Source organism: Pagrus major, chromosome 12, assembly GCF_040436345.1.
Source record: "Pagrus major chromosome 12, Pma_NU_1.0".
Classification (NCBI taxonomy): Eukaryota; Metazoa; Chordata; class Actinopteri; order Spariformes; family Sparidae; genus Pagrus; species Pagrus major.
Window position 1 is genome coordinate 2,193,366 of NC_133226.1, and position 27,697 is coordinate 2,221,062.

At 37.9% G+C, this 27,697-nt stretch overlaps 1 protein-coding gene across 1 annotated transcript; it reads left to right on the plus strand.

The window, feature by feature from the left end:
• Nucleotides 1-27,697, plus strand: auh (AU RNA binding protein/enoyl-CoA hydratase). Its single transcript, XM_073477815.1, has 10 exons — nucleotides 1-272; nucleotides 5,709-5,776; nucleotides 11,436-11,523; nucleotides 11,830-11,916; nucleotides 12,831-12,923; nucleotides 15,620-15,676; nucleotides 17,799-17,986; nucleotides 18,231-18,281; nucleotides 24,455-24,502; nucleotides 27,122-27,697. The coding sequence occupies exons 1-10, from the start codon at nucleotides 41-43 to the stop codon at nucleotides 27,197-27,199; spliced, it is 990 nt and encodes a 329-aa protein (XP_073333916.1). The 5' UTR covers nucleotides 1-40; the 3' UTR covers nucleotides 27,200-27,697.

Consider the following 27,697-nt stretch of genomic DNA (forward strand, 5'->3'; position numbering starts at 1 on the left):
GTTCAAAGTTGAAAGTCAAACAACACTGCGGCTCCTCGGCATGGCGGTCCTAGTGGGACGAAGAACCCTGATGCAAGCTCTCCGCCTGCAGACAGCGGACCGGGATATCGCGTGCAGGCTGGCAGCGGCCTCATCCTGCTCGAGACAGTATGTTTTCTCCGTTAAATTCTCGCCCTCTTCTCGCCTGAACGGTCACGGAGTAGTGACACGACACTACAGCTCTGACTCGAAGGATGACCTGCGTGTCAGATATCTCGACGGAGAAGATACCGGTAAGTTCTGCTCACAATCGGAGACAATTCAAATTATTTTCAGTTTTTAAAAAACTGTTGTCATTGTCAAACGGAAGTCTCGTTAGTTTTCCAATTAAAGGGAATCGACTGTGAAATGCTGAAAAGACAGTTCGAGATGAACTGCGCCTTGGCTGGAAAGTGTACTTAATACATTAACAGTCATACACAGAGAACAGAAATACAAGACAGTAGCTGTCATTATTGATCTGTCAGATATATGCTGTCAGGGCTTCACATCTGAATCTTCACATCCCACTTACCAGAAGTTCTTATGCTGTAAAATACTTTAACAAGCCGAATTTAAATTAGTCCAATGTTATTACAGACTGAATACAGGCTATTCTCTCCAATTCAATTAGAGGAAAAATAAACTTTCTATATAACGTCATTGTTGAGTTGACATCTAAACCAATCAGCTGTTGGATCAGGCAACAGCCAGTTGGTAGAGAGCAACTGCGGTGCCTGCCTTCAAAAACTGCAGCCACCTCATGACGTGAGAGTATCGTTCCCACGTGTGCATGATGTCAGATCAAGTCGGACTCATATCTAACTGGCATGCATTGTGTGCATGCCTTGTGTGATGATCACTGCTGATCGATTCTGCGCAGGACTGGATGATGTCGAACAAGCCTACAATCAACTATAGAGATGCAAAGTCCCACCCCTTCCGGGGTGCCCCATGGGACCTTATTTCAGAATAAGAAAATGTACAGTAGTCAGTAGTAAGAGACAAATAACTTTTTGAGTCCGTTTGAATTGTGCCATTAATTACATATAGTCGTGGTGAAAAGTTAACATACACTTGAACATGTATATCATGGCAGTCTTGAGTTCCAACGATTTCAACAACTCTCATTTATCTGTGTGGAATGAGTGGACTAACTACTTTGTCACAAAAAACAATCAGAATCAGAAATACTTTATTAATCCCCGAGGGGAAATTGCTTCCATTACAGCTGCTCCCATTCAGAGTCCAGAAATATGCAGAAAAAAAATGATAATAATAATATTATTTAATAATAATAATAATGTTAATAATAATAATGATGATGATGATGATGATGATGATGATAATAAAAACGATATATAAGCAAGAACAACAAAAACAGAACAAAAATACAAGAAATGTACATTCTACTAGAATATATATATATATATATATATATATACAGTGTAATAAATAATGCTACAGTTGAAAATATCTGGGTTATTGCACATTGTTTGTCTTAAATATTGCACATTAGAGAGAAACAAAGCGTCCAGAGTCTTCCTATTGACTCAGAGTGTCTGACACTCAGAGCGAGCAGTTGAACAATTTGATGGCCACAGGCAGGAATGATTTCCTGTGGCGCTCTGTGGTGCATCTTGGTGGGATCAGTCTAGTACTGAATGTACTCCTGTGGCTGACCACCACGTCATGGAGTGGATGAGAGCCATTGTCCAAGATGACATGTAACTTGGACAGCATCCTCCTCTCTGACACTACTGTCAGAGAGTCACGCTCCACTCCCACGTCACTGGCCTCGTGGATCAGTCTGTTCAGTCTTTTTGCGTCCGCTACCCTCAGCCCGCTGCCCCAGCACACAACAGCATAGAGGATAGCACTGGCCACCGCAGACTCATAAAACATCCTGAGCATAGTCCGGCAGATATTGAAGGACCTCAGCCGTCTCAGAAAATAGAGACGACTCTGTCCCTTCCTGTAGAGGGCGTTAATGTTCTTAACCCAGTCCAGTTTATTATCAATGTGGACCCCCAGATACTTAAAATCCTCCACAATGTCCACACTGACCCCCCTGGATGGAAACAGAGGTCAACGGCACCTTGGTCCTCCTCAGGTCCACAACCAGTTCCTTGGTCTTTGTCACATTGAGCTGTAGATGGTTCCGCTCACACCATGTGACAAAGTTGTCCACAGTAGTCCTGTACTCATCCTCAGCACCTTCACTGACACAACTATTGCTGAGTCATCCGAGAATTTCTGGAGATGACAGGTCTCTGTGCAGTAGTTGAAGTCCGTGGTTTAGAGGGTGAAGAGGAAGGGAGAGAGGACAGTCCCCTGTGGGGCCCAGGTGTTGCTGACCACTCTGTCTGACATAGTGTGTTGTAAGCGCACATACTGTGGTCTTCCAGTCAAATAGTCAATAATCCAGGTCACAAGGGGGGGATCCACCTGCATTGCTGTCAGCTTCTCACCCAGTAGAGCCAGACGGATGGTGTAGAATGCACTGGAGAAGTCAAAAATCATGACTCTGGCAGTGCTCGCAGGTTTGTCCAGGTGGGCGTAGACAAGGTTGAGCAGGTGGATGATGGCATTCTCAACTCCAAGTTGGGGCTGATAGGCGAACTGTAGGGGGTCCAAGAGTGGTTTGACCAAGGGCTGGAGCTGCTCCAAGACGAGTCTCTCCAGAGTCTTCATGATGTGGGAGGTCAGTTCCACAGGTCTGTAGCCCTTAAAGCCACAGGGACGAGGCATGTTTGGCACAGGGACAAGGCAGGACGTCTTCCACATCACAGGGACCCTCTGTAGACTCAGGCTCATGTTGAAGACATGGTGAAGTACTCCACATAGCTGGGGGGCACAGGCTTTGAGCACCCTGGGGCTGACAACATCATGAAGTTTGATGAAGTTTGGTTCAATAATGAATTTATTATAGGTCTTCTGAAAATGTTACCTGCTGGGTAAAGAATATACATATAGTAATTCTAATAATTGTTTAAATGTCTCTTGTCTCTCTCTTCAACTCAATTGGGTGCTTTTGATAGCCATCTACAAGCTTCTGGTAGTCCTCTGGCTGAATTTTTAAATATGGAATCGGTGAAATTCAACTAAATTTGTTGGCTTCCTGGCACGGTTTTGTTTTTTACAGCACAGTCCGCAGACAGACACTTTGTGCAGTGATCCATCAAATGCAGTTATCAAACACTTTTGACAAAAGTATTACATTATTTATGAACATTTGAATGCATCAATAATCAAAGTTCAAGAATATAATATTATTCTGAAATGGACCATTCTGCTTAATTAGTAGGCTTACTTTTACTTTTGTGGTACTACACTGCTGGAAAAGATCGACCTTGCATAAAACTGGGCTGTCTATGCAGTAGAAAGACACAAATATTTTTGAAATTGTTGCTCCATGACCAAAGAAAACAGAGCGTTACTATGGGTCCCACTCACAATACCAGCCCTACTCCCCCTCTGATTTGTTGGCTTTGTTGGTTGTATACTCTTGATACTTGCTTGACTCAAACTGTTATCTCACACAATAGCTCTGGTAATGTCTGTTTTCTGAGTTTTTGAGCTGTAGTTATGTGGATAAACACACAGTGACATCAGACAGCCACAGACCATACAGTGGCGGAACACACAAATCAGAGATATTAAATATCAAAATCAAATTCGGCCCATTGGTCTGTCTATCATTTGTCCATTTGGTATTGAATTGAGAATCCAAAATGAGAAATTGAAAAATTATTCATCATCTCATTATCTCAACTCGCTTTGTTTTTCGTACTTCTGATTTTATGCTTGGATCAAAAATAAGTAATTCAAAATTCGGGCCACGGGCTGAATTTGATTTTGGTATCTAATTTCACTGATTTGTGTGACCCGGAAGTTATTTATTATGGCTTTTTTTTGACTCACACAGTAGGTCTGGCTCATAAACTGCTCTGTTTACGGCAGGTTATGAGCTGTAGCTTTGTGGGTAAACACACCTATCTTTTAGGCCCTTCTCCTGGTCTTCTGCTGGTCCTCTCTGGGTCACTCATCGCTCTTCACTGCAACTGCCATCTCTCTGGACTCGTTTGGTAGAGCCAACAGGCAAGATGGCGGAGCAGCGGCAGAGGAGCCCACCTCCGCCATCAGGCCTGTCCACTGTGGTGGTATAGTAACTGGCTCATAATCTGCTGCATCAGCATATCGGCCAATATTGACAACATATATGCGGACACTGATATATTTGTGATAGACCAATATTGGCAGATAATATTGGCCAACCGATACATCTGTCAGGCTCTAGTCAAAACCTGTTACACTGTAAAAAAAAAATGGTGCAGGTCAATTGGTAAAATTCAAAATCACCACATTTGAAGATGCATGGTTTTCACTGGACAGGCAGGGTATGAAAACTTGTAAAGTTAAAAGTAACTACCAACTAAAGCTGGCAGATAAATGTAGTGAAGTAGAAGTATAAAGTTGTATGAATTGGAAATACTCAAGTAAAGTACAAGTTCTTTGAATTTGTACTTAAGCACAGTAGTTGATTAAATGTAAACTATTATTACTGAAACACTACAGAAAAAACAGAACTGTCCAATCTTAACAGCCATATGTTTACTCTTAATTTTTCCTTCTCACTTTCTTCTCCTTCCTCTCTAATCTTTGATAATAAATAGTTCACTGTTAAATTAAATGCTTTGGTTCACAGTTTTCCATTACATGCCTTATTTTTTATTTTTATCTCAAAAACATTGTCTGCAAAAAAAAAAAAAAAGAAAGAAAGAAATTGGCATACTATGTAATCTTTACATTTCCTCTTATGTGTCCTTCACTCTTCTTCCTATCCTCTCTACCTGGCTTGAAAAGATGTTTGTGATGATTTTGTGGATTCACTTAACATTTCCTAGCTTCTGGCTCAGTTTTCCACAGTAGTTTTCTGTAAAACTAACACAGGTAGTTGGACTTAGTAGTATTAGTAGTATTGGTGTGAACCTGCTGAAAAACCATCCAGCCAACAAATAGACATGGGTGAAAACATAACCTCCTTGGTGTAGGTAATGAAATGCTGAGATATAGGCCTACTGTAAATATTTTAAAAAGTTTTCTTAACACCCCTTTAAAATTGAGAAGGCCTTACAACCACCTGTGAAGCTTTGGTGCCACTCATTAGGGGTCTGGACCCCCAGGTTGGAAACCAGTGACATAAGCTGTGTCCCAGCCCCATACACACTAAAACTCTGTGAAGGCTCTTAGTATGTGTGATCATGTTATAAAAGTAATAAAATAAAGTATGAAGTAGCATGAAATTCACAAAGGAAAATGAGCAGAAAACCTTGTGCAGCCAAAATTAATGTTATTTTTCTGGGGGAAATATTTTGCTCTCCGAATTTTAATTGGCAGTAAAGTCACAGTATGATTGATTTCTAATGGCTCCTTTTTAATAAGTGCAGGTAATCTTGTTAGTATAAAACACATATTGCTTCAAGTACAATAACTGCAAAAACAGCATACTACACCCACTCTAAGTCTGCTGTAGGTAGTAGGGAATAGGGATATTGCAAGCATATCAGGTTTCATGATGTAATCTTTGTACATAGTGCTTGTGTTTTCCAGTTGTGACATCATTGTCTGGAAGGTATGCACTACTTTTGTATCATTGTTAACCAGCATAATGTAACACTGTGTTTCAGGTATTGTCGTCGTTGGGATAAATCGACCAAAGGCCAAAAATGCTATAAGCAAAAATCTGGTCAAAATGGTATGTATTGCTATTTTCCTTGTATTTATTTTAACATGATAAAGATGACTAAACCAACAATTTGTATCACAAGAAAAGGCCAATTCATAGTTCATAGACCACACAGACTGTACACATAGCAGGTGTGTGCATAGTGCTTTTGATTCTAATTTTTCAGGAGAGGTAATATGAAGTATCAAATTATTGAACTATAGAATCAAATGGCCACAATCAATACAGGCTAGCCACTACTTAGCAAGGTAGCTATCAGCCTTGCACAGATACAGAATTTTCTAAATGAACAAGACTCAGTCAGCAAAAGTGGTCTTGGAGGACAATTAGCAGTTTCTAAACCAATTATCAGCAGTGGAAATGGGGCCAGATGCTTCGGGTGAGCTAAGAAATACTACAATTTCACAGTGGATGACAAAAAAGTAAAAGTCCTATTTACTGATTTATCTAAGTTTAGGATTTATGGCAGTAAGAGAAGGGTGTATAAAAGGAGACCAACAGGAGAGAGAATGATACCACAGTGTATCAAACTGACAGTAAAACTTGGTAGTGGGAATATTCAAGTCTGGGGGTGACCTGACCAAGGAGAAGAACAACTTAATTCTTCTGTCATGGACTTTCCTCTACAGTCACCTCACCTCAACCCCAATGGACATTTAACATTAAGCCATGCATTCTGTGACATCACAAGAAGCTTTGAGGAACACTGTCAAATTATGCTGGGATAACATGAGTCATCAGGTTTTGCACAAACTTGTTGAATCCATGTCAGCACAAGTGCACGCTGTCATTAAAGCAAAAGCAGGACATACAAAATACTAAGATATTCTGAAATTCATGGACATTTTTCAAAGAATCAACTTTTCACTCAAACATTATATTATCATATGTAATGAGAAAAATAGTATTACATTCAAAACAAATGCAAAATAGAAGTACCTTGATTAGTGTACTTTTAGACCCTACAGTGAGACCACAAGTGAAATTTTTTTTTTTCCCCAACCAAATAAGTTGATGTGATGGAAGCTTCTCTAAGTGTTGTCATTTTGGCTAACTTCCTGTCTGTTTTGCAGTTAGCAGTCCCCTCCTTCCTCTCTACGTCACCACACTTGCATGACTCCTTTCTTTGTTTCGAGGCAGCTCACTTTGCCTCCTTCTGTTTTTTTCAAGCGTTTTTCATCGCTTGGTCTGTTAATAAGCCGTCACTTGGAGTGCTGGAATTGGTAGCTTTCCCTGTTCCGCCATTGCCGGTGTAGGTACCAGAACAGGATGATCCTTTTCTGTGCCTGTTTCCCGAGCAGACAGGACTACCTAATTTTGGAGTTCTCTCTCCTGATTGGATAAAATGGGCAGGGATACCAGAAAATGTATTTTCTCTTAAACTGCATGAGCCGGGGGAGGGGAGACATGCGTTACAGACCATAACAGTCATTTCAATAAGAAAATAATGCTTACAATAGCTTTAATTTTGAAATGGAAGCCAAATTTGGCTGTAAGAAAGTCAAAACTAGTGGAAAATGAAAGATGTTTTTGTTCAGATAAAAAATTATTTATATTTATTATTATTTATTATTATTTTCTTACTGTAAACATTGTGCAACAGCTAGGGTTTTTTAAATTTGGCTCAGTGGACCAAACATTTTTGACGTGATTTTTTTTTCAGGAAATTCCACTAATGATTAGTTTTAGTTTAGTTTAGATTAGTTTTTAACAATTAGTACAGTCTTTTTTTCCCTACTCTTAAAAAAGTTATTGAATCCTTGCACTGAAGTTATAAATGAAATTCATAGAGCAAAGAGTTGCAGCACAGAGTAACCTGGGGGGCAGAAATGGCCCGGTGGGCGGCAGTTTGAGACCTCTGAATTATTTTTCAGGAAAAACACGGCATTTATACAACATGCATATATATATATATATATATATATATATATATATATATATATATATATATATATATATATATATATATATATATATATATATATATATATGCATATATATATATATATATATATATATATATATATATATATTTATGCATATATATATATATATATATATATATATATATATATATATATATATATATTTATGCATATATATATATATTTATGCATATATATATATATATATATATATATATATATATATATATATATATATATATATATATATATTTATGCATATATATATATATATATATATATATATATATATATATATATATATGTATATTTATGCATATATTTATGCATATATATATATATATATATATATATATATATATACAAGAAATACATAAGAAATTACTGTATTTTTTCATATAAAGATATATATATATATATATATATATATATAAATATATATGAAAAAATACAGTAATTTCTTCCAAATAACCTGAAGAGCTCTATTGGGAAACAGTTAATCTTGCTACTCTGCTATTCTGCCTTGGAAAGTATCCTGGAGTTGCCTCTTCAGTGTTGACGTTGAAACTGGTGATTTGCAGGTACCATTTAATGAAGCTGCCGGTTTCTCAAACTAGAGACTCTGATGTACTTCTCCTCTTGCTCAGTTGTGCGTTGGGGCCTCCCACTTCTATTTCAATTCCTGTTAGAGGTAGTTTGATCTGTTCTTTGAAAGGAGTAGTGCACACTGTTGTAGAAGATCTTTGTGTCTTGTCAATTTCTCACATGCAATGACCTTCATTTCTCTAGACAAGATAGAAGTTTCAGAAGAAAGTTCTTTCATCTTGCCATTTTGAGGCTATAAAAAGTTTTCAGCTGTGCTAAAATACTATACTATAATAAGATTTTCTAATGATCAGTTAGCCTTTTACCATGACAAACGTGTTGATTAGCTAAGACAATGTGCCATTGGACCACACGAGTAATGGTTGCTGAAAACGGCCAATCAGCTCTTTGATCAGGTGACATCCAGCTGCGGTGCCTGGCTCGAAAAACTGCAGCTGCCTTGGTCTTGTGAGATATGTCATATCCTATGACATCAGAGCAAATCGCAGTCAAGTCAGACACGGATCCAAATTTTGTGACGATCGCTGGTGATCATTTCTGTGCACCTGGCTCATCTCGAACAAACAGCTTTTCTTTACTAATGTACATGCTTTTTGTTATGGTTGCTGTGATGCTTGGTAAATAACATTTTGGTGCATTACCACCACCAACTGGAATTAAGCATGGTCTGAAAATGCGAATGTGTGCCAAACCATGCATGCGGTCATCCACATCTGCGGATGAAATTATGTCGGAGCCTTAAAACTGAAATTCTGCTTCTCTAGGCTCCATGTAAGCTAGTGTGCACTTTGGTCGCTCAGAGACTATTGTGTGGCTCTTTCTTTAATACTTGTATGCCATATATTCGTTTTGTTCTCCATTTCTCAGTCGTATCCTGACACAAATTAAATCAACCTATCACCTTGTGATCACAATGGCACACTGTTGAGATTTTGAAAGTGTGCATGTTGGCTCCTCTGCAAGCCTTTCAGCAACCTGAGGTTACTAATAATACCCCATCTTATACCCCAAGCTTTCTCTGCTTGAGCTGGCTTGACAAAACCTTAAACCCTAGTCAGAGGTAACAGGTATCACGATGATGATTACCAACCTTCATATGCTACTGATTAATAATAAGGTGAACTTTTAATGTATGTTCTGCTATTTTATAGAATGTTTCTTTTATAGCCTGTGTGGGTACATGGTCAGGAAACAATACAAACCCATTCAGTAGTTAAGTAAAAGCAAGAAGCAACAAAAAAACAAAAACAAATAAACAATATTCATTCTCAGATATTCTACATAGGTGATAGGGGTTCCTTTGACAACAACAAAAAAACACAATGCTCATGCCTATTGACTACACTAATGCTATTTTTACAGGAGTTCATTATTGAAAAGTACTTCTTAGCTTTTCAAGCTGGAACTCTGAATATAACCTGGGGTCTCATTTTTAAAAAACTCTGAAATGCAAAATCAACTTGGAAATGTGTGCACATGGGTCAGCCTCATATGGCATCTTCTCCACACCCACTATGGAGATTTTCCCTATCTTTATTCAAGTGCGATCTGTCAATTTGAGAGCATGTTTTAATTAATATTTTGTAGTTTGCCCTCAAAACCCTATGTACAGTATAATAATAGTACCAGGTTCGATATGCAGTAAGGCTGGGTGGTATGGCCAAAATAATAACACTATATTTCTATATTTTTACATGATATATATATCTCGATATTTGAAATCTCCTCAGAAGTATTTCTTAAATGCTAGGATTGAACTACAGAATCAAATATCACAATATTTTGGACCAAATACCCTGATATTGCTACTGCAACAACATTGTAGGGATGACTATTGTTACTTTCACAAAACATTAACACAATAAGAGTTATGATGAGTAATCATCAGTAATGTGGATATCATGACTAAGTGTCTAAGTTTTAGAACAAGTAGAACAGTCTAGTAACTTCAGAAAATTACATCACTTTACTATAATGCAGCCTTTAAAACCAAGAAAAGTCAAAACTTATGTCATATCACCATATGACATAACAATATCCGAAATCTCAGATGGTATACAGTCTCATTTCATGATAACGATATTTATCATATTTATAAGTTCAGCACAAGTTACCATGGTGATAAAGCCAGGTTAAAACAGAGCCACGTTCTTGTCATTGAACACTCTGGCTTTAGCGTCAGTATACCTCACCAACCTTTTAATCTTGCTTCGTAGTACACCCCTTAATGTGACGATGACAGTATATGGAAATGTACTCTTACATGTTTGGATGTGTAAATTATGTGTACTTGCCAAAAGTTTTGCCATCAGTACAACTCTGACCATCCGTTAAAAGTGCTTGTTATTGCCGCTGACAAGCTGAGGTTGTTATCCTAAGTGTCTGACAACATTTTCTACAGAAGCTATTTTTCTACAGAGATGGACCTTTTTCTTAAGTAATAAGATCAGAAGTCTCTATAAATAAGTGTCACTCTGAAATCTCGTGAGGTGATTGGATATTCAGCCATGACTTTGGAAAAAAAATTTTGCTGGGATTGTCTCCAAGTAAACTTTGATGGTCCACATTGCCTTTAAGGATCACGTTGTGGCTGTTGTAGCTGTGTATGTAAATATAGGGCCCAGCTTTATTTTGTTATTTCACTCTTATAATACAGGATACAAGTTAATCTGATTCATATTATACAAAATTAAATGATCGTTCATAAACTCTTCATAAACTTCATGCTACATAAATTACAGAACATACAGTATTTATATAGAAAATATACATGAACATGTAGTACATCTTTTTAAGCAAAATGATATGATAATATGGTCAGCATCTTCACATAAAAATTTTGACATCAGAGAAACACTGTCCATCTACTCTGACTGTGTGTAAGCACCAAGCAGCAATGTCATAAACAGTCAGCAATCACCCTGAAAAAATGAGAAAAAACAAAAAGTAACATAATTTGGGTGAGCTACTGGCCACTGCATCTTCTTTATCCCAATGTCTGATGTCTAAATTTGTCTTGCTTTTATTTTTATTTTGATGGGTAATATCAAGTGAGTTTTGCATTTAAGTCATAAGACAATTTGAGAAATGTTATTTAAGTGCAGTTTTTTGGAAATAACCTAAAAAATGTCTTTCAGATGTTTGAAGCTGTGGAGGATATCAAGAAAAATAACAAAGTGCGCAGTGTCATTTTATGCAGTTTGGTTCCTGGGATCTTCTGTGCAGGTACATTGTACTGGAGGGATTTTCACTGTTTTTCCATTTCAGTTCTTTTTGTTAAATTTCAGACATTTTTCCAATCTTATCGTCATGTGTCATTTATGTGTATTATTTCATATTGAGATCTTGATTCAGTATTGCTTAGCAGGTATGAATCTAGTAGAGAAAACTCTATATTTAGCTTATATCCAGAAACCTTGATTATGAAGTTTTGGAGAAAACACCAAAGCTCTGTCTAGTGGACTGCACTGTTGCATTTTCAGGAAGCCACAGTCCTCTGGCTTGATGCTGATGCTTTGTCTCTGTGTGCAGGTGCAGACCTAAAGGAGAGGGCCAAGATGCACCAGAGTGAGGTGGGACCGTTTGTGTCCAAAGCAAGAGCACTTATCACAGAGCTGGGTAAAGACTGTAAAGAATATTGGAATTCAGTGACTATAACCGTCACTGCCAACATACTTCCATTTGTCCTTCCTGTTGGCATGGACGTTAAGCAATACAACAGCTATAGGGCGCCAGAGCTCAGTCCAAACGGTCTTGCACAGACCTCCATCTTTCCTTCACCACCATCCAACTCACAGTTAATCTCTGTTGAATCTTCACCCTGCTGTTCTGTAGTAACTTTTTGTTTCTCCCAGGCAAGGTAACATTATACAGATGTTAAAACTTCTCACCAACTTTTGAAACTTCTTCCTCTTGTCCTGTGATCACTTCTCGCTTGAACTATTGGCTACACTGCCCCTCACAACTACTTGAGGTACTACTCCGTTGGTCTGTATCAGAAAGCTTTCAGAAAATGTGCAGAAAAATACAGATGGAATGAAAGCAGAGAACGGACAAAAGAGTCCATCCGTATCTATATGTGACTCTAACGTTGAGCGTGAATGAGCCTTTACCTGCTTCTCATTGCCGATACCAAACAGATTTTTGAAAAAGCAGCTTAGATGCGTGTCAAGCGAGGCTGCAGTGGCGCTTGATCAAGAGATTCGAGTCTCGACAATTTCTGCAACATGCACATAGTTCTACCTTTTTTCCTCTGCACTGTCTTTTTCTTTCACTCCCTCCCTCCATCTCATTCTCCCTCATGCTTTCTCGCTCTTTCAAATCAGGGTAAAGGAAAAAATCACATCATCATTTTTATTGATAATTATCGAAGGCAAACTCCTTGAAGCTCTGTCAGAAGTGAAAGAAATACATTTTCCAAAAAGGTTGTATTAGTATTAGTAGTGGATCAATAGTTGTAGTTGTCTCATGTTGTTGGTTTAGTGTGTACATAATGACTACATTTTCTTGTTTGTCGGACTTTTATTTTAAAGGTAACCTACCGACACCAACGATTGCTGCAATTGATGGAGCTGCTTTAGGAGGAGGCTTGGAAATGGCTCTTGCTTGTGACGTCAGAATTGCCTGTAAGACCCAGTGGGCTATATTTTGAGTTTACAGATACAGTCGTGGTCAAAAGTTTATATACACTTGTAAGGATCACGTACAGGTGCATCTCAAAAAATTTGTATATCGTGGAAAAGTTAATGTTTTCCCATTATTTAATTCAGAAAGTGAAACAAAAATCCAGTATCTCAAAATATTAGAATATTACACAAGACCAATCAAAAAAGGATTTATGATGCAGAAATGTCGACCTTCTGAAAAGTATGTTCATTTATGCACTAATACTTGGTCGGGGCTCCTTTTGCAAGAATTACTGCATCAATGCGGTGTTGCATGGAGGCAATCAGCCTGTGGCACTGCTGAGGTGTTATGGAAGCCCAGGTTGTCATGATAGCGTCATTCAGCTTGTCTGTATTATTGGGCCTGCTGTCTCTCATCTTCCTCTTGACAATACCCCATAGATTCTCTATGGCGTTCAGGTCAGGCAAGTTGGCTGGCCAGTCAAGCACAGTAATCCCATGGTCAGCAAACCAGTTACTAGTCCTGCTGGAAAAGGAAATCAGTGTCTCCATATTGTATGGAGACGCTGATGTGCCAAAACTACTAGTAACTAGTAATACTTTTCAGAAGGTCCACATTTCTGTATTATCAATACAATTTTTTGATTGGTCTTATTTAATATTCTAATATTTTGGGGTACTGGATTTTTTATTTTCATGAGCTGTAGGCCGTAATCACCCAAATTTAAAAAAAAAAAGGCTTGAAATATTTCACTTATGTGTGATGAATCTAGAATATATGAAAGTTCACTTTTCAAATTAAATTAAGGGAAAAATGTACTTTTCCATGATATTCTAATTTGTCAGTCTTGACTTCCAATGATTTCTACAGCTCTAATTTTGCTGTGATGAATGAGTGGAACACAAACTACTTTGTCACAAAAACATTCATGAAGTTTGGTTCAATTTATTAAAGGTCTTCTGAAAATGTGACTAAATCTGCTGGGTTAAAAATATACATACATATTTGTTTATATGTCACTTGGCCATTTTCACCTCAATTAGGTGCTTTGATAGCCATCCACAAGTTTCTGGTAGTCCTCTGGCTGAATTTTTAACCACTCACAGAATTGGTGAAGTTCAACTAGCTTTCTTAGCTTCCGGAAACGACCTTGTTTTTCTGAAGAATTGTGAGATAATCATCCTTAATCCGTGCATCATTTGTTCTTTTACTATTGGGAATCGAAAATCGGAAAATGAAAAAAAGGATTCGTCATTTCGCCATTCGTTTATGAATCTGATGCCAAAAAACATATAACGGTTTGTTTTCTCATAACTTGATTTTATGCTCAGATCAAGGATAGGGAAATGAAAAAGCGGGCCACGGGCCAAACTTGATTTTAATATATTTAGTTATCCAATTTGTGTGACCCGGAAGTTATCAGGGTCACAAACCGTTATTTGTTTTTGGTATCAGATTTATAGACGAATAGTGAAATAACAAATCGTTTTTTCGATTCCCAATTGAATAGTAAAAGAACAAATGATATACGGATTCTCCTTCTTCATTATTCCATTAACTTTTGTTAGAGCAGCAGATCCACTGGCAGCAAAACAGCCCCACAGCACAATACAACAACCACCATGCTTGACAGTAGGTCTGGTGTTCTTGGGGTTAAAGGCCTCACCTTCTTGCCTCTAAACATATTGCTGCTCATTGTGGCCATTTGGCCACAGAGTTTTCCCTCCAGAAGGTTTTTTCTTTGTCATGTGATCTGCAGCAAACTTTTGTCGAGCTTTATGGTGCAACGTCTGGGCAACAAGGGCTTATTTTTTTGCACGGCAGCCTCTCAGCTCATGGTGATGTAAAACATGCTTGACTTAAGACACTGACACCTGTCTTCCAGCAGCTTCAAATTCATTGCGGATGTTTTGGTGGTTTTTGGTTGCTTTGATCATCCTGACCAATTTCCTCTCAGGAACAGGTGATATTTTGTGTTTTCTTCCTGATCGTGGCAGTGACACAACTGTGCCGTGCACTGTATACTTACAGTTGTTTGCACTGTTGAACTTTGGGCCTGTAACTGCTTTGAAATGGCTCCAAGTGACTTTCCTGACTTGTTCAAATCAATAATGTGCTCTTTTAGATCAATGCTGAGCTCCTTAGACTTTCCCATTGTAGTGTGTGTGGCTGAATCTAATGGGTGTTTTAAACAAGCCCTATTAAAATGGGCCCAGAAAAGTCACCGGCTGTTATCAATTAGAATCACTCAGAAGAAGTTGACTGTCTATAATCACCAAAATTGATTGCTCAAGTTGCTGTATGTATATTTTTGACCGAGCAGATTTGGTCACATTTTCAGAAGACCTACAATAAATTCATTATAGAACCAAACTTCATGAATGTTTGTGACATAGTAGTATGTGTTCCACTCATTCCATCACAGAAAAATGAGAGTTGTGGGAATCATTGGAACTTTAGGGACATACGGTTTAACTCCTAATTATACAGTTATGTAGCGGCGATTTTCATTTTATGTATAAGAAAAAATACAGGCCTATGTTCTAGGAAATAATTATGGAGGTCTGGACCTCAGTGACCACATAGCTGGCTATGGCCATGATTGAATCTTAATACATCTGTACTAGTAGTAGTAGTAGTAGTGGAGTAGTAGTATTTATGCGTAAATAGTAATACTGCTCTTTGTTCTTTCTAGCCAATACTGCGAAAATGGGACTAGTTGAGACCAAACTTGCGATTATTCCTGGGGCAGGTAAGGCTGGATTTTATTTTATTTCATATTCCATTTCATATTCCAAGTGCTGTATCGCCGTAACTGGATGTGTTTCAGTTTCTTGAAGATGTTTCACCTCTCATCCAAGAGGCTTCTTCAGTTCTAACTAACTGGAGGGGAGTTGCAGGATTTTAAACTCTGTGTGGGAGTGTCCTTACAGAGACGTTATGGACACGTGTGAGCTCTGAGTTTCAGAGTCGATACGGCCAGTTGTGAGTCGTTTACCCAACCGGCCTTCATGTGGGTTGCTAGGGCTAGGTGAGCCCAGGTGTGAATGGTTAAGCTGTCTGGGGAGGGAACTCATGGGTTGCTGGCATTGTTACAGCTAACAAGGCTGCCAACGCCTGACCACAGTTCAAGTCACACATTGGGATATTTCCACCCAGTTTAGTTGCATCATAACTGGGTGTTTTATTTAAGGAGACCTGCTGACATTTCCAGTGGTTTTTGTGGCAGCTAAAACTGTCTATTTGCCACGAGAAGTCAGATCATCTCCATCCGTGATTGTGCCGACCAAAACAGGTATTATAGAGTAAAACTTTAAAAACTTCAATGTCCCTGTGGAGCGATCATTTGAAGATCAATAGTGGTCAAATTCACAAGTTTCAAAACTAAACAGAAAATTTTAAAGTTGGCCTGGCAGTAAAAATGGTTTGTACACCAGGAAAGAACAGTGATATTAGACCATAACTATGCCCTGGAGGTCCTTAGGAAGCGTTGGGAATATACGGGGGCAAAAAGTTTTCTGAGGGAAAGTAAACGTTTTCAAACTCCATTCCCAACCAGGGAACACCATTTAAACATAAAGCCACAATAGCTGATAAGGAGGGTAGGTACATAATAGTGACGGGAGAATCACACTCAACCTTGCTGACTTTGGTGAATTTAAACGAGCCAAATCTTGATAGATAATAATAAATTAATAATATATAATAAATCTTGATAACTTAATAATTGGAGGTGATTTCAATTGTGTATTAGACCAATGTAGACAGGTCTTCATCTTGGAGAATAAACCCTTCCAAGTCTAGTGAAATTCTAAATACTTAGAAAGAATAAAGAATACAAATTTACAAGATGTGTGGAGGATTATCAATCTAACAGGAAGAACATACTCCTTCTACTCAAGTGTCCAAAGGGGTACAGGAAGGAAAGGTGAAGTTTTTGGTGACCAGGAAAGAGGATCTGGAGAACAGAAGTCAGTGCAATAATATGAGAATAGTGGGCATACCAGAGAAAGAAGAGGGGATGGATCCTTGCGCCTTTATGGAAAAATGGCTTAGAGAAACTTTAAATGTGCATCACCCGGTGGTACTGGAGAGGGCACACCGCATTATGGGACCGGTGCGTACTTCCACCTCCTCCCCCACAAACCTTCATTGTTCATCGAGACAAGAAGCGTGTTTGGAAAGCATTAAGAGCAAAAGTCCGGCTGATCTACAAAAACAGCAGCATTGGGTTTCACCCTGACTTATCAGCTGAAGGATACAAACAATAGCAAGACTTCTATGAAGTATGACAAAGGCATCCATCCATAAATATCTGTGCTTGCTTGTGTTTGTGTTGTAGCATTGCTAGTCGTAGTTAGCAACTGTTGTTTGTTAAGAAAGTTGGTTTATGGATCAAGAACAAGCTTTAATAAACACTGTTGATTATAACTGAGCAGTTTTCTGTGATTATTGTGCACAATCTAACGTTATAATAACAGCTGGTTGAGACGGTCAGTGCTCGGATTTACGCCTTCTATTTCTCAAATTATTTATATTTCTTTAATATTAACAATTTTAGATAAACTTCAGGCCCTTGAGACTAAAAGCATATCATTTGATTATTGATCCCTGATTCCAAGGTGGTGCTCCGATGGTTGTTAATGAATAGTAATAACACACATTTAATTGATTAACATGAATAATTTTGTTAATATTCAAAACAGGATGAGTTAAATATAATTAAAAACTAGTAAGGACATTTGACACAGGACTAAAACTAAGACTAAATTAAAATTCCGCTAACAAAATTAACACTGAAACAAAGGTTTGGATTTTTCAGTGTCTGTGGTAGAAACCATGTTCTATCCTGGAATCTCACCTCTTCTGTACAGGTGGTACACAGCGTCTCTCGAGGGTGATCGGTGTGTCTCTTGCTAAGGAGCTGATCTTTGCTGCCCGTGTGATTGATGGAACAGAGGCGTGTCGTCTGGGTCTCGTCAGTCATTCTGTGGAACAGAATCAGAGTGGAGATGCTGCCTACCTGCGGGCTCTGGAGCTCGCCCGTGAGATCAACCCTCAGGTAAATAGACCACTGCAATGCCTGTGTTTCAAGGAAATTGCATACAGAGGGAACACAAAGATGATTTAGTAGTGAATGTCCTGACTACATAACAGCTTTTGTTCATGTTGGGTCTTGAATAATAGCATTATAATATTGTAGTGATTCAAAACAATTCACAAGAGCAATTTCTATCACACATGGTAATTTATGAAACCTTACAATCTGTAAATAAACAGTCGCTGTTGAATTTTTGGCTCGGCAGGGTCCAATTGCAGTAAGGATGGCAAAACTGGCTATCAACCAAGGTATAGAGGTAAGTCTTCGAGGTCAGTGCAGAACTGCCTTGATTTTTTATTTATTTTTTTTGGTTATTTTCTTTTTGAATTTTATTTACAAACAAAAAGGGCACTACAGCAATAGTTGTCATGGTATACAACCAGTCAGGCAATTTCAAAGATCCAGCAAGTAGCTGCTGTTACTAGCAAGCAAATAACAGCGGTAAATGTACCGGATTCATATACATTTTGTGAAGAAAAAAATATGTCTCTCTCAACGCACATGCACGCACACACATACTCCGGTCCGAGGCCCGCAAAATTACACTGCCTCCCCCTCGTATCAAAGCTGCTTCTGTGCTACAGTTACAGCCGCCTCGATTTTCCCCTCCCATACGACTGCCTTTCAGCCGACTTCAAGCCAGTTCTTAGTGGATTCCCAGCCCCCCTTCTCCTGGGGGTGTGCCTAGATTCCAACGAAAGCACGCCCATTCATTCAATTGAGGGGGGTCACCATGAGATGGCGCTTCCTTCACAAAAAACATTGATACCCTTTAAACCTAAACCATAATCTTCTACCCCATTACATCTCAGTGGCAAATATTACACTTTTATTTTAAAGCTTTAGTTAGTTTAGGTAGCGTTAGCCCTACTTGTTGCTATACCGACTTTATTTATATTTTATATCAATAATCTAAAGTTGTAGCTAGGTTATATTATTAAGCCACCCAGCAGTATATACAGTTATTAAAAATAAAGTCATCCTTTACCTGCTGCAGCCCTAAAGTTTTGAACGCATTAATGCATCAATAGTTATAATTCGAGAATATACTATATGTATATTATTTTGAAATGGACCATTTGTTTATTCTGTCATGAAAATGAAGACTGTGTGTTTATTATTTATGATTGCACATGCAATCAGTCAATGAAGATCTTTCTGTTCTGATTAAAATGTCTCTTTCCGACGCACCCCAGTAGCTCAGTTGGTAGAGTGTGTGACCAATATACAGGCACCCTGCAGGGTGTCTTTGTTATTGTAGTTATATAAATGTAATTTCTCATGTTGTTAGATTACTGTTAATCTGACAACATTACTGTAAGACCACGCCGTCAGGTGCCTGTGCAAATTCAAGGGGAAACTTTGTTTTGCCACAGTGAATATTAAACACATATTGGGGCAGAATATTTCGTTAGCTAAAAACATGTTGTGGATTTTCAAAATGATTACATCACTATTTTTTTCATACATTTCAGCTTTTGTACTTTTTACACTATGAAGTTACTTCACATGACGTTTGCAGATATCTAGTAGCCTACCAAAATCTGTCCGTGGAAAATATTTTTCTTCACCAGGTATTTTAGTTATAACAACCTCAAGACAGCTAAGCATTTCTGTGTTTATATGTGCAGTATTTGTTCAGTTTTGGTAATCCCACAATCTCTGGAGCATTCAAGGCGGACTCAACAGGGACAAGATATCATCACCAAAAATTCCTCTCATGTGCCTTCAATATTTGCGGAAATACCGAAAAAATTAGGGAATGCCTTTATCTTTGTTTTGTTTTGCGTAGGATTGCTTCTGACTTGTGTAATCCGAACATTTCTAATAAGTTCAGAGCACTTGAAAAGTCCAAAAGTCAAAATATATTGAAAAAAGATCATTGTAATAATTTCCAAAATCCACAACATGTTTTTTCCCTGTTTTTACGTGGTCTAGCAGTAATGTAACAGCATGAGAAATTACATTTATATAATTACAAAAACAAACAAGGAAATGGCTCTTACACTATAATAGTTTGTCCCGGTACCACTGCAGATAAAGTCAGCCGCTCAGACGAGTGCTGCATGTGCAGTTTTTTCCTCCCTGTTAAATCATTAATTCCCTGGCAATATTACTTTCACTTCCATGCAGTACTGTTGAAAAACAAAAAAGCTGAAGCATAATATTGATGACCTCATGATATGGTAGCCTAATAATCATTGAATATGCTCTGTGTGGGAATCACACTCTCACGCATGTCAAATACTGTAGCCTATGATACAGTAAAAACAGCTGATTTCACACTGCTTCAGCTTCCATCATCACTGCTCCGCCTTGTGGATAGATAAACCATTGCAATTGGTCTCCCCACATGGCGCTTAGGGGCGTTACGATTCGGTCTCGCGTTCACTACATCATCGCAGAGGATCTCATTCCAATCACAGACTCTTCCAGGTCCGAGCACGGACCTGTCACAGACCGTTAGGGCCCCGTCACGGAGGAACGGGAAGTTTTAAGAGGCTTCATCTGTTGCTTGTAGTCACAATCTCTGTCCGGTCTGTTTGGCTGTCTTGTTAACCTACCTGGGCAGTACATAGCCTATATCCCTCTGTCTGTATTTTATTTACCAGGCACTTTCAGCACTGTTCTGTGACTCTGTGTCTGAAAAACATGAGACTGAAAAACAACTCATGGCTCGGAAAGATAACCCAGTTGCGAATGTACACACGTTCACATGAACACACAAGAAATGACCGTTGCGTTTTCCAACAGCAATACGACAATATATAGTTAAGATGGCACTGTCGGGTGCTCATAATTTTAAACAAGACAATGATTATCTGGTCCCTCAATCAACGTTTAGTTTCAAGTCAGGACTAATAGACTTTAAGTTTGAAAGCAATAGATTGATATTTACTATTGACTATAGCTCATAGGTTTGTGCTAACATTGTATAGCCAGAGGTGTGTAGTAGAGTGAATTGTGAGGACTGGACTAATCACCTGGAAGCACAGCCAAAGCTTAGGGTCATATTGGATTATTTTCTACATTTTATATTTTCCATAATTTCTCATTCATGGTCATATTATTTATGAGAGAGCCTCTTATTTTTTTCTCTCAAAGTGCAACAGATTGCCTTTTAACTTTAAAATGTGCACAATTTTCTTCCAGGGGAGCATGCCCCCAGACCTCGCTAGAGGGTCGGAGGTCCCCCGTTAATGTTCTGGCTGATTGGTTACGTATAGAATGACATTGCAAAGCTGAACAAGCAAACATACATAGCAAGCGAGTTTAGTGTTGACATGTACAATATGTATTAATTATTCATTGTTTTACTTCTTTACTAAAAACATCTATACATGTTAAGTTTTCTAATGTGATTTGGAGTTGTAGTCTACCCTCTTTAATCTCTGACAGACCAGGTTGACTGCAATGGAGTAGTGCATTCTCCTCTGACAAATGCCCTATTGATATGATCCGTATCAGTTCTTTTATTGATATAAGACACAAGTTGTGGTGGAGCTAAAGCCCCATTTCTACCAAGCAGTCTGGTTTAGTTCAGTTTGGTTGGTTACACTTTGGAACGGTTCCCATTGTCAAAAATTGTCGATGGTACCAAAACAACCTTTCTGATTCGTTCTGCTTTTTTGTCACCATTCCGTTGAGGTACCTAACACTCTGATCTGATACTAAAAGGTAGAGTTAAAGCACTGTGGCCCACTCATTGATCAGTCAGAATAGGTGGAGTTGTCCTATTGTATATACACTGCCCGGCCCAAAAAAAAGGCACACACACTAATATTTCATTGGACCGCCTTTAGCTTTGATTTCGGCACACATAGGCGGTGGCATTATTTTGATCAGCTTATGCAATGTCACAACATTTATGTCTGTCCAGAGTTGTATTAATTTTTCACCACGATCTGTGCAAAGTCTTTTCCAGCACATCCCAAAGATTGTCAATGGGGTTAATGTCTGGACTTGGAATTATGTCTCATGCTCCCTGAACCACTCTTTTACAGTTTGAGCCCAATGAATTGTGGCATCATCTTGGAATATACCTATGCCATCAGGGAAGAAAAAATCCATTAATGGAAAAACTTGGTCATTCAGTATAGTAGTAGGTAGTCAGCTGACCTCATTTTTTGGGCACATAACGTTGCTGAACCGAGACCTAACCAACTGAATCAACCCCAGATCATAACACTGCCCCCACAGGCTGGTACATTAGGCAGTAGGCATAATGGGTCCATCACTTTATCTGCCTCTTTTCTTACCCTGATGGGCTCATCACTCTGGAACAGGGTGAATCTGGACTCATCAGACCACATGACCTGTTTCCATTCCATCTTTATGCTCCCTAGCAAATAGAAGACTTTTTTTCCAAAAGTAGCCTTACGGATAAGTGCTTTTCTTAAGTGTTACGTCCCCGTAAAGCCGGTCGTAAAGGAGGGAAAAGAAACAGGAAGTAGTAGTTACACGAGAAAATATTTTATTTACAAAAATATAAAACTAATCAACAAAGATAGAGGTCCAAAAGAAACTATGCAGTCTGTAGTTCAGCCGCTCTGGCTCCTGCACAACATAGCTGCCCAGCTCACTGGCACCAGCAGCACTTTATACCAAGTGGCAAATAGGATCAGGTGTGGACCTCCACACACGGGCAAGGAGGAGGGGGAGAACGAGGGTGACACCTGATTGGAAACACCACAAAAACACAAAACAAACACGTCCACAACACTAGGGCTGTAACATTAAGGCTACACAGCTGTTTAGTGTCAATCCCTTGAGTTCTCTTTGCATTGTGCATGTAGAAATGCTGTTAAACATAGCCGTGAGTTCTACTTTTGATTTTTTACAATTCGATTTCACCAAACGTTTAAGTGATCTCTGACCACGATCATTCAAGATTTTTTTCCGAGCACATTTATTCGTAGACGATGATGGTTCACCACTATCCTTCCAGGTTTTAATAATGCGTTGGATGTTCTCAACCCAGTTTTAGTAGTTTCAGCATCTCTCAGTTCCTCAGTTGTTTTCTTTGCTTGATGCAGGCCAATAATTTGACCTTTCTGAAACAGAGTAACATTTTTTTCCAGAGTAACATCTTTTTCACAACCACAGCATATGTCTTCCGACATGGTTGTTTTAGAAATGAGAAGCTACTCACTGCATCAGTTAGGGTTAAATACATTTTGTATAAACAAACATAAACATATGTATATATGCGTACATATATGTGTATATATATGTCATTGATTTGATTTGATTTTTGATTTTAAGGTCACGATTTGATTCGATTCTCAATCTTTTTTGTTGTTTTATAGCAATGCCATTTTTAGACTAATCTAGTCTAGGATCATTGCTATCTATGCCATGATAACCCATTTAATTTTTTCATTCTTATGTACCACACTAAGGCCTTATTGCCAAATTTAAATAATTTATTAACCATATTATTATATATAATACATTGCAAATGAATAATGGAGACTCATGACACCATGTAGACCATCTTTTGAAATACGAATTAAAAGATCGCATGAGTTATCATGGCATAAATCCAATGATCCTAGACGAGACTAGTCTAAAAATGGCATAGCCATCTCTGCTAAAAGAAAAAACAACAAAAAGATTGAGAATTGAATTGAATTGTGACCTTAAAATCGAAAATCAAATCGAATCCAGGATTTGGAGAATTGTGACACCCCTAATAAATATGTATATTTATATAACTTCTATTACATAGTGATGCACATAAATTACAGAAGTAAAGGCTGGGCATTTCAGGCAGTACAGTAGCAGTGTTTTCTGTGGGAGAGACTAACTGCCTTTGACGTGGCTTTTTTTTTACTTTGTAGACCTTTTACATGCACAAAAATGCTACATAACACAATAAAGTAAAGGCAAAACCCCCCAAAAACATAATATGACCTCTTTCAGCATTTATCCTCACCGTTCCGTTGAGTTACCAATAACTCTGGTCTGATACTAAAAGGTAGAGTTAAAACGGAATAGGTGGAGTTGTCCTGTTGTCTGCGCTCTGAAGTTGTCAAGCTGAACACAAATCAAGAAACATGAGTAGTCAGATCATAGCCTATCATAACTTGTGCAAATGAAGAGGCTACAAAAGTAAGACACTGGAATCAACACTCTTGTTTGCGTTAAGATAAAAACCTGTATGTATTCAGATGATGATGATGACCACTGTCTCAAGTGAAAATTGACATTGCTGACAAATTCTTATTGGAGCTTTTAAATACAATTGTAATCAGGCTTTATCATTCATGTTGTGTAGCGTAGAAACAATAACATGTCATTGCATATATCTTATTGCTGTTCATTAGAAGTCATCAGGACTGAGTCAAATAAAGGAAAGAATTAAGATTTAGATATTTTCAACTGCAGTGTGAACATTCATTAAAGAGATGCCACATTCTCTTTCAGGTGGATTTATCTACAGGTCTGGCAATAGAAGAGGCATGCTATGCCCAGGTGAGTAATTCAATTCAATTCAGTTTACAGTTATTTGCCATGCTGTACAAGAAATACATTTGGTTGCCAGTTTATTAGGTGGGTCATTTTACTGCCAAAATGAATTACTTTTGGTGTGTTTCATATTTAGAGCGGTTCATTGAAATGTGAAACCACAGAGAGGCTGTTCACATTTGGTATCAACATGATTTTTTTTTTTTTATGATATTTCTGGCAACTGATTTCGCATTTCTGCATATGCAGCAATTTTTTCAAAATCAATTCAGCTGATAGCATTCACACTATTTTTTTCGCAGGAAATAATCTTTTTCTAGTTTTATAATTCCCACATCATGTTTTTTTGGACCGCATCTCCTTAACTATTACACAAGTATTAACTCCATTAAAACAGCAAAATATTAGCTCAGTTAGGACATATCGGCTTTTACTTTTCTCAGTGATGTCTTTTATTCAGAAATATTTCAGAATAATATATTTATTTGCTTTGTGCGATTCTTTTTTTTCTCCTCATTTGAGCAGATGGACGGAATGTTCAGATATCCCACATTTTGACACTTTTTCAAGCATTATTAAAAACTAAAATCATTCATGGTTTCAGCTAGAAAATCCATTTAAACTGTGAGTTTTAACTTCAAATATTCCACAATTTGTCTACATTCAAGTTATTAATCATCTTTCAAATCCCATTAAAACTTTTCAAAATATGCAACTTTCTTTGAAGCTTAGTCGTATCTTAGTTATAATGGAAGTTAATTACAATGCACTTCAAACACTCATTTTCAAACTCTCCCCACTTCTTCATATATTCACATAGAAACTCCATTCAAACTTTGAAATGTTCACAAAGATTAGTTCCTCACATCAATTCACCTTTTTCATAACATTCATACTTAAATTCATCATTCATCATCAGATTTTTACATTGGTATGAATGGGGCCTGACAGACTGAGTGGAGAACTCAACTGACAGAGTAGGGAAGGAGCTATAAAAAATGACTGGACCGCTGACCAACTGGCGCATTAAGTCCCATTAAACTGAGAGGAAATATATCTGGAGGCAGGCAAACACATCCCCTTTTCCAAATTACTCCACTAGCCACATTTTTGACAATAAACACACAAAAATTTCACAGTGTGCTCAGAAGACTTATTGTTTCATATCACCATTAAAGTGATAGCAGTTACTGTTTTTTGAGTGAGAAACATAATAATGTGAGGTGAGCCTCAGCTAAAGTCTTTATAAAATCAACTCTCTCTGTCTGTTACCACTACCAGCCTTACCATACCACCATAACTATGGCAACCGATAACAGTTGGGCCAAGACAGAGGCAGATTTGCCAATGAGTGCAGTTTAAAACACACAGTGGCACACATTAAGTCAAATGACTACACACATGCCCACACACAGACACAAAGAGACATAGTATATTTTCCAATATTTTAACTATATTCAACTATTATCTTGTGGCAAACTGCATTTAGATATGTAAATGTTCCCAATCTTTGATACATTATGAGATTTATCCATTTATTTATTTAATCTTCATTCTCCATCCGCCAGCATTGTAGTTTGGCTCACAGCTTATAGTATATTTTGAATCCTTCATTCTCCTCACACTATTATGACTGTTCAGACGTCAGATGCGGCGTCAAATATGTTAAAGTCACCAATTTAGTTTGGCTTTAGCTTTCAACAAACCATTAAGTATTAGAAATCATTCATACATTATTGGCATTATTCAAAGTTTTTACAGCCCGGAATTCAGTTTGGCGATAGCTTTTCAACAAATCTTAAAATGTTTCACATTTTTCATACATTCATGCATTATTCAAAGAATTTACAGGCAGCAATGCACATTTAGCGTTAGCTTTTCAACAAACCGTAAAACATTCAAGATTTTTCATATATTCTTGGTATTATTTTGTTTTTACAGCCAGCAATGTGCATTTATTTATGCCTTGCTCTGGTGTTTGACAGATCTGAGTGATACTGTCTAATATGTGTGAGCATGTTTCTCGTGTTTCCAATCACATACAACTGTTGAACAACGCTTACACACAGTCCTCAAAACAAACAAAACAAGGGCCAACAGAGATCAACACCACAGGAAACATTTTTAATATTCAATTTCATACACAGGGCAACACAGTGTGTTTTACAATTGCAACACAATCATGAAAATCCAAGTGCAGAAGACACATACACACACACACACACACACACACACACACACACACACACACACACACACACTAGGAACTTAGACTGTTGAAGAATATTGTACTATATTTTTTATTTCAGTGTAACTGCCTGTGACCAAGGCTTTGCAGCAATAAATTAAAAAATGTTCAAATGTTCATTATTTGTTGGAATTCTTTTAAGAGCAGTATACATTTTAACATGCTCATTTTAGATGGTGTAAATTGGTGATGAATTGTATTGTGTTACACTGAGAAGTGCTTTTTAAATTCAGTTTACCCGCATCACTATAAAATGAGGTTAGGAAACCACTCATTGCAGTGTCTTCTTCAGGAAATTGATTGACAGCATAGTAGGATAGACCTCTGATAAGGAGCTGCATCTTTTTAAGTACTGACACATTGGTCTTGTTTTTTAGGTGATACCAACTAAAGATCGATTGGAGGGTTTGGCTGCATTCAAGGAGAAGAGGCGTCCTCACTTTAAGGGAGAGTGAGGCCACACTCCTTCCAGAAACAATCACAGAGTTCTGCCTTCAGCTCTCCTACTGTTCCTCTGCTTCTAATATATTCATTGGTGAAACTGTACCCGTAAACACATTAACCTGTACAGTCTCCAGAGGGTATCTGTTTGACCACAGGACATTAGCATCAATCTTGATTGGCATTCTTGCCAGTGACTTAAACTATCACCTAGCAAACTAACCAAGCATTAGCCTTGCTTACAACACTTAAAACTTGTGGAATCTAAAACAAAAAATACTTGATGATATCAGTATTTGCAGTATGGTGGGCAGTCATTAATAGTAGCCTCCTTGACTAGTCAGAGCCATTGAAATTTCCACAAAGTTGTGAGAATGATTGTTTTGTTTTTTTGTTGGTTTTACTTTGATAGAAATGTACTACTGTGTTCTCTACCCTAATTAACACCAGAGGTGTCTGCATGAAGTCATTAAAGAGAGTGGATTTTCCCTCACTTGAGTAATGTCCAGAGA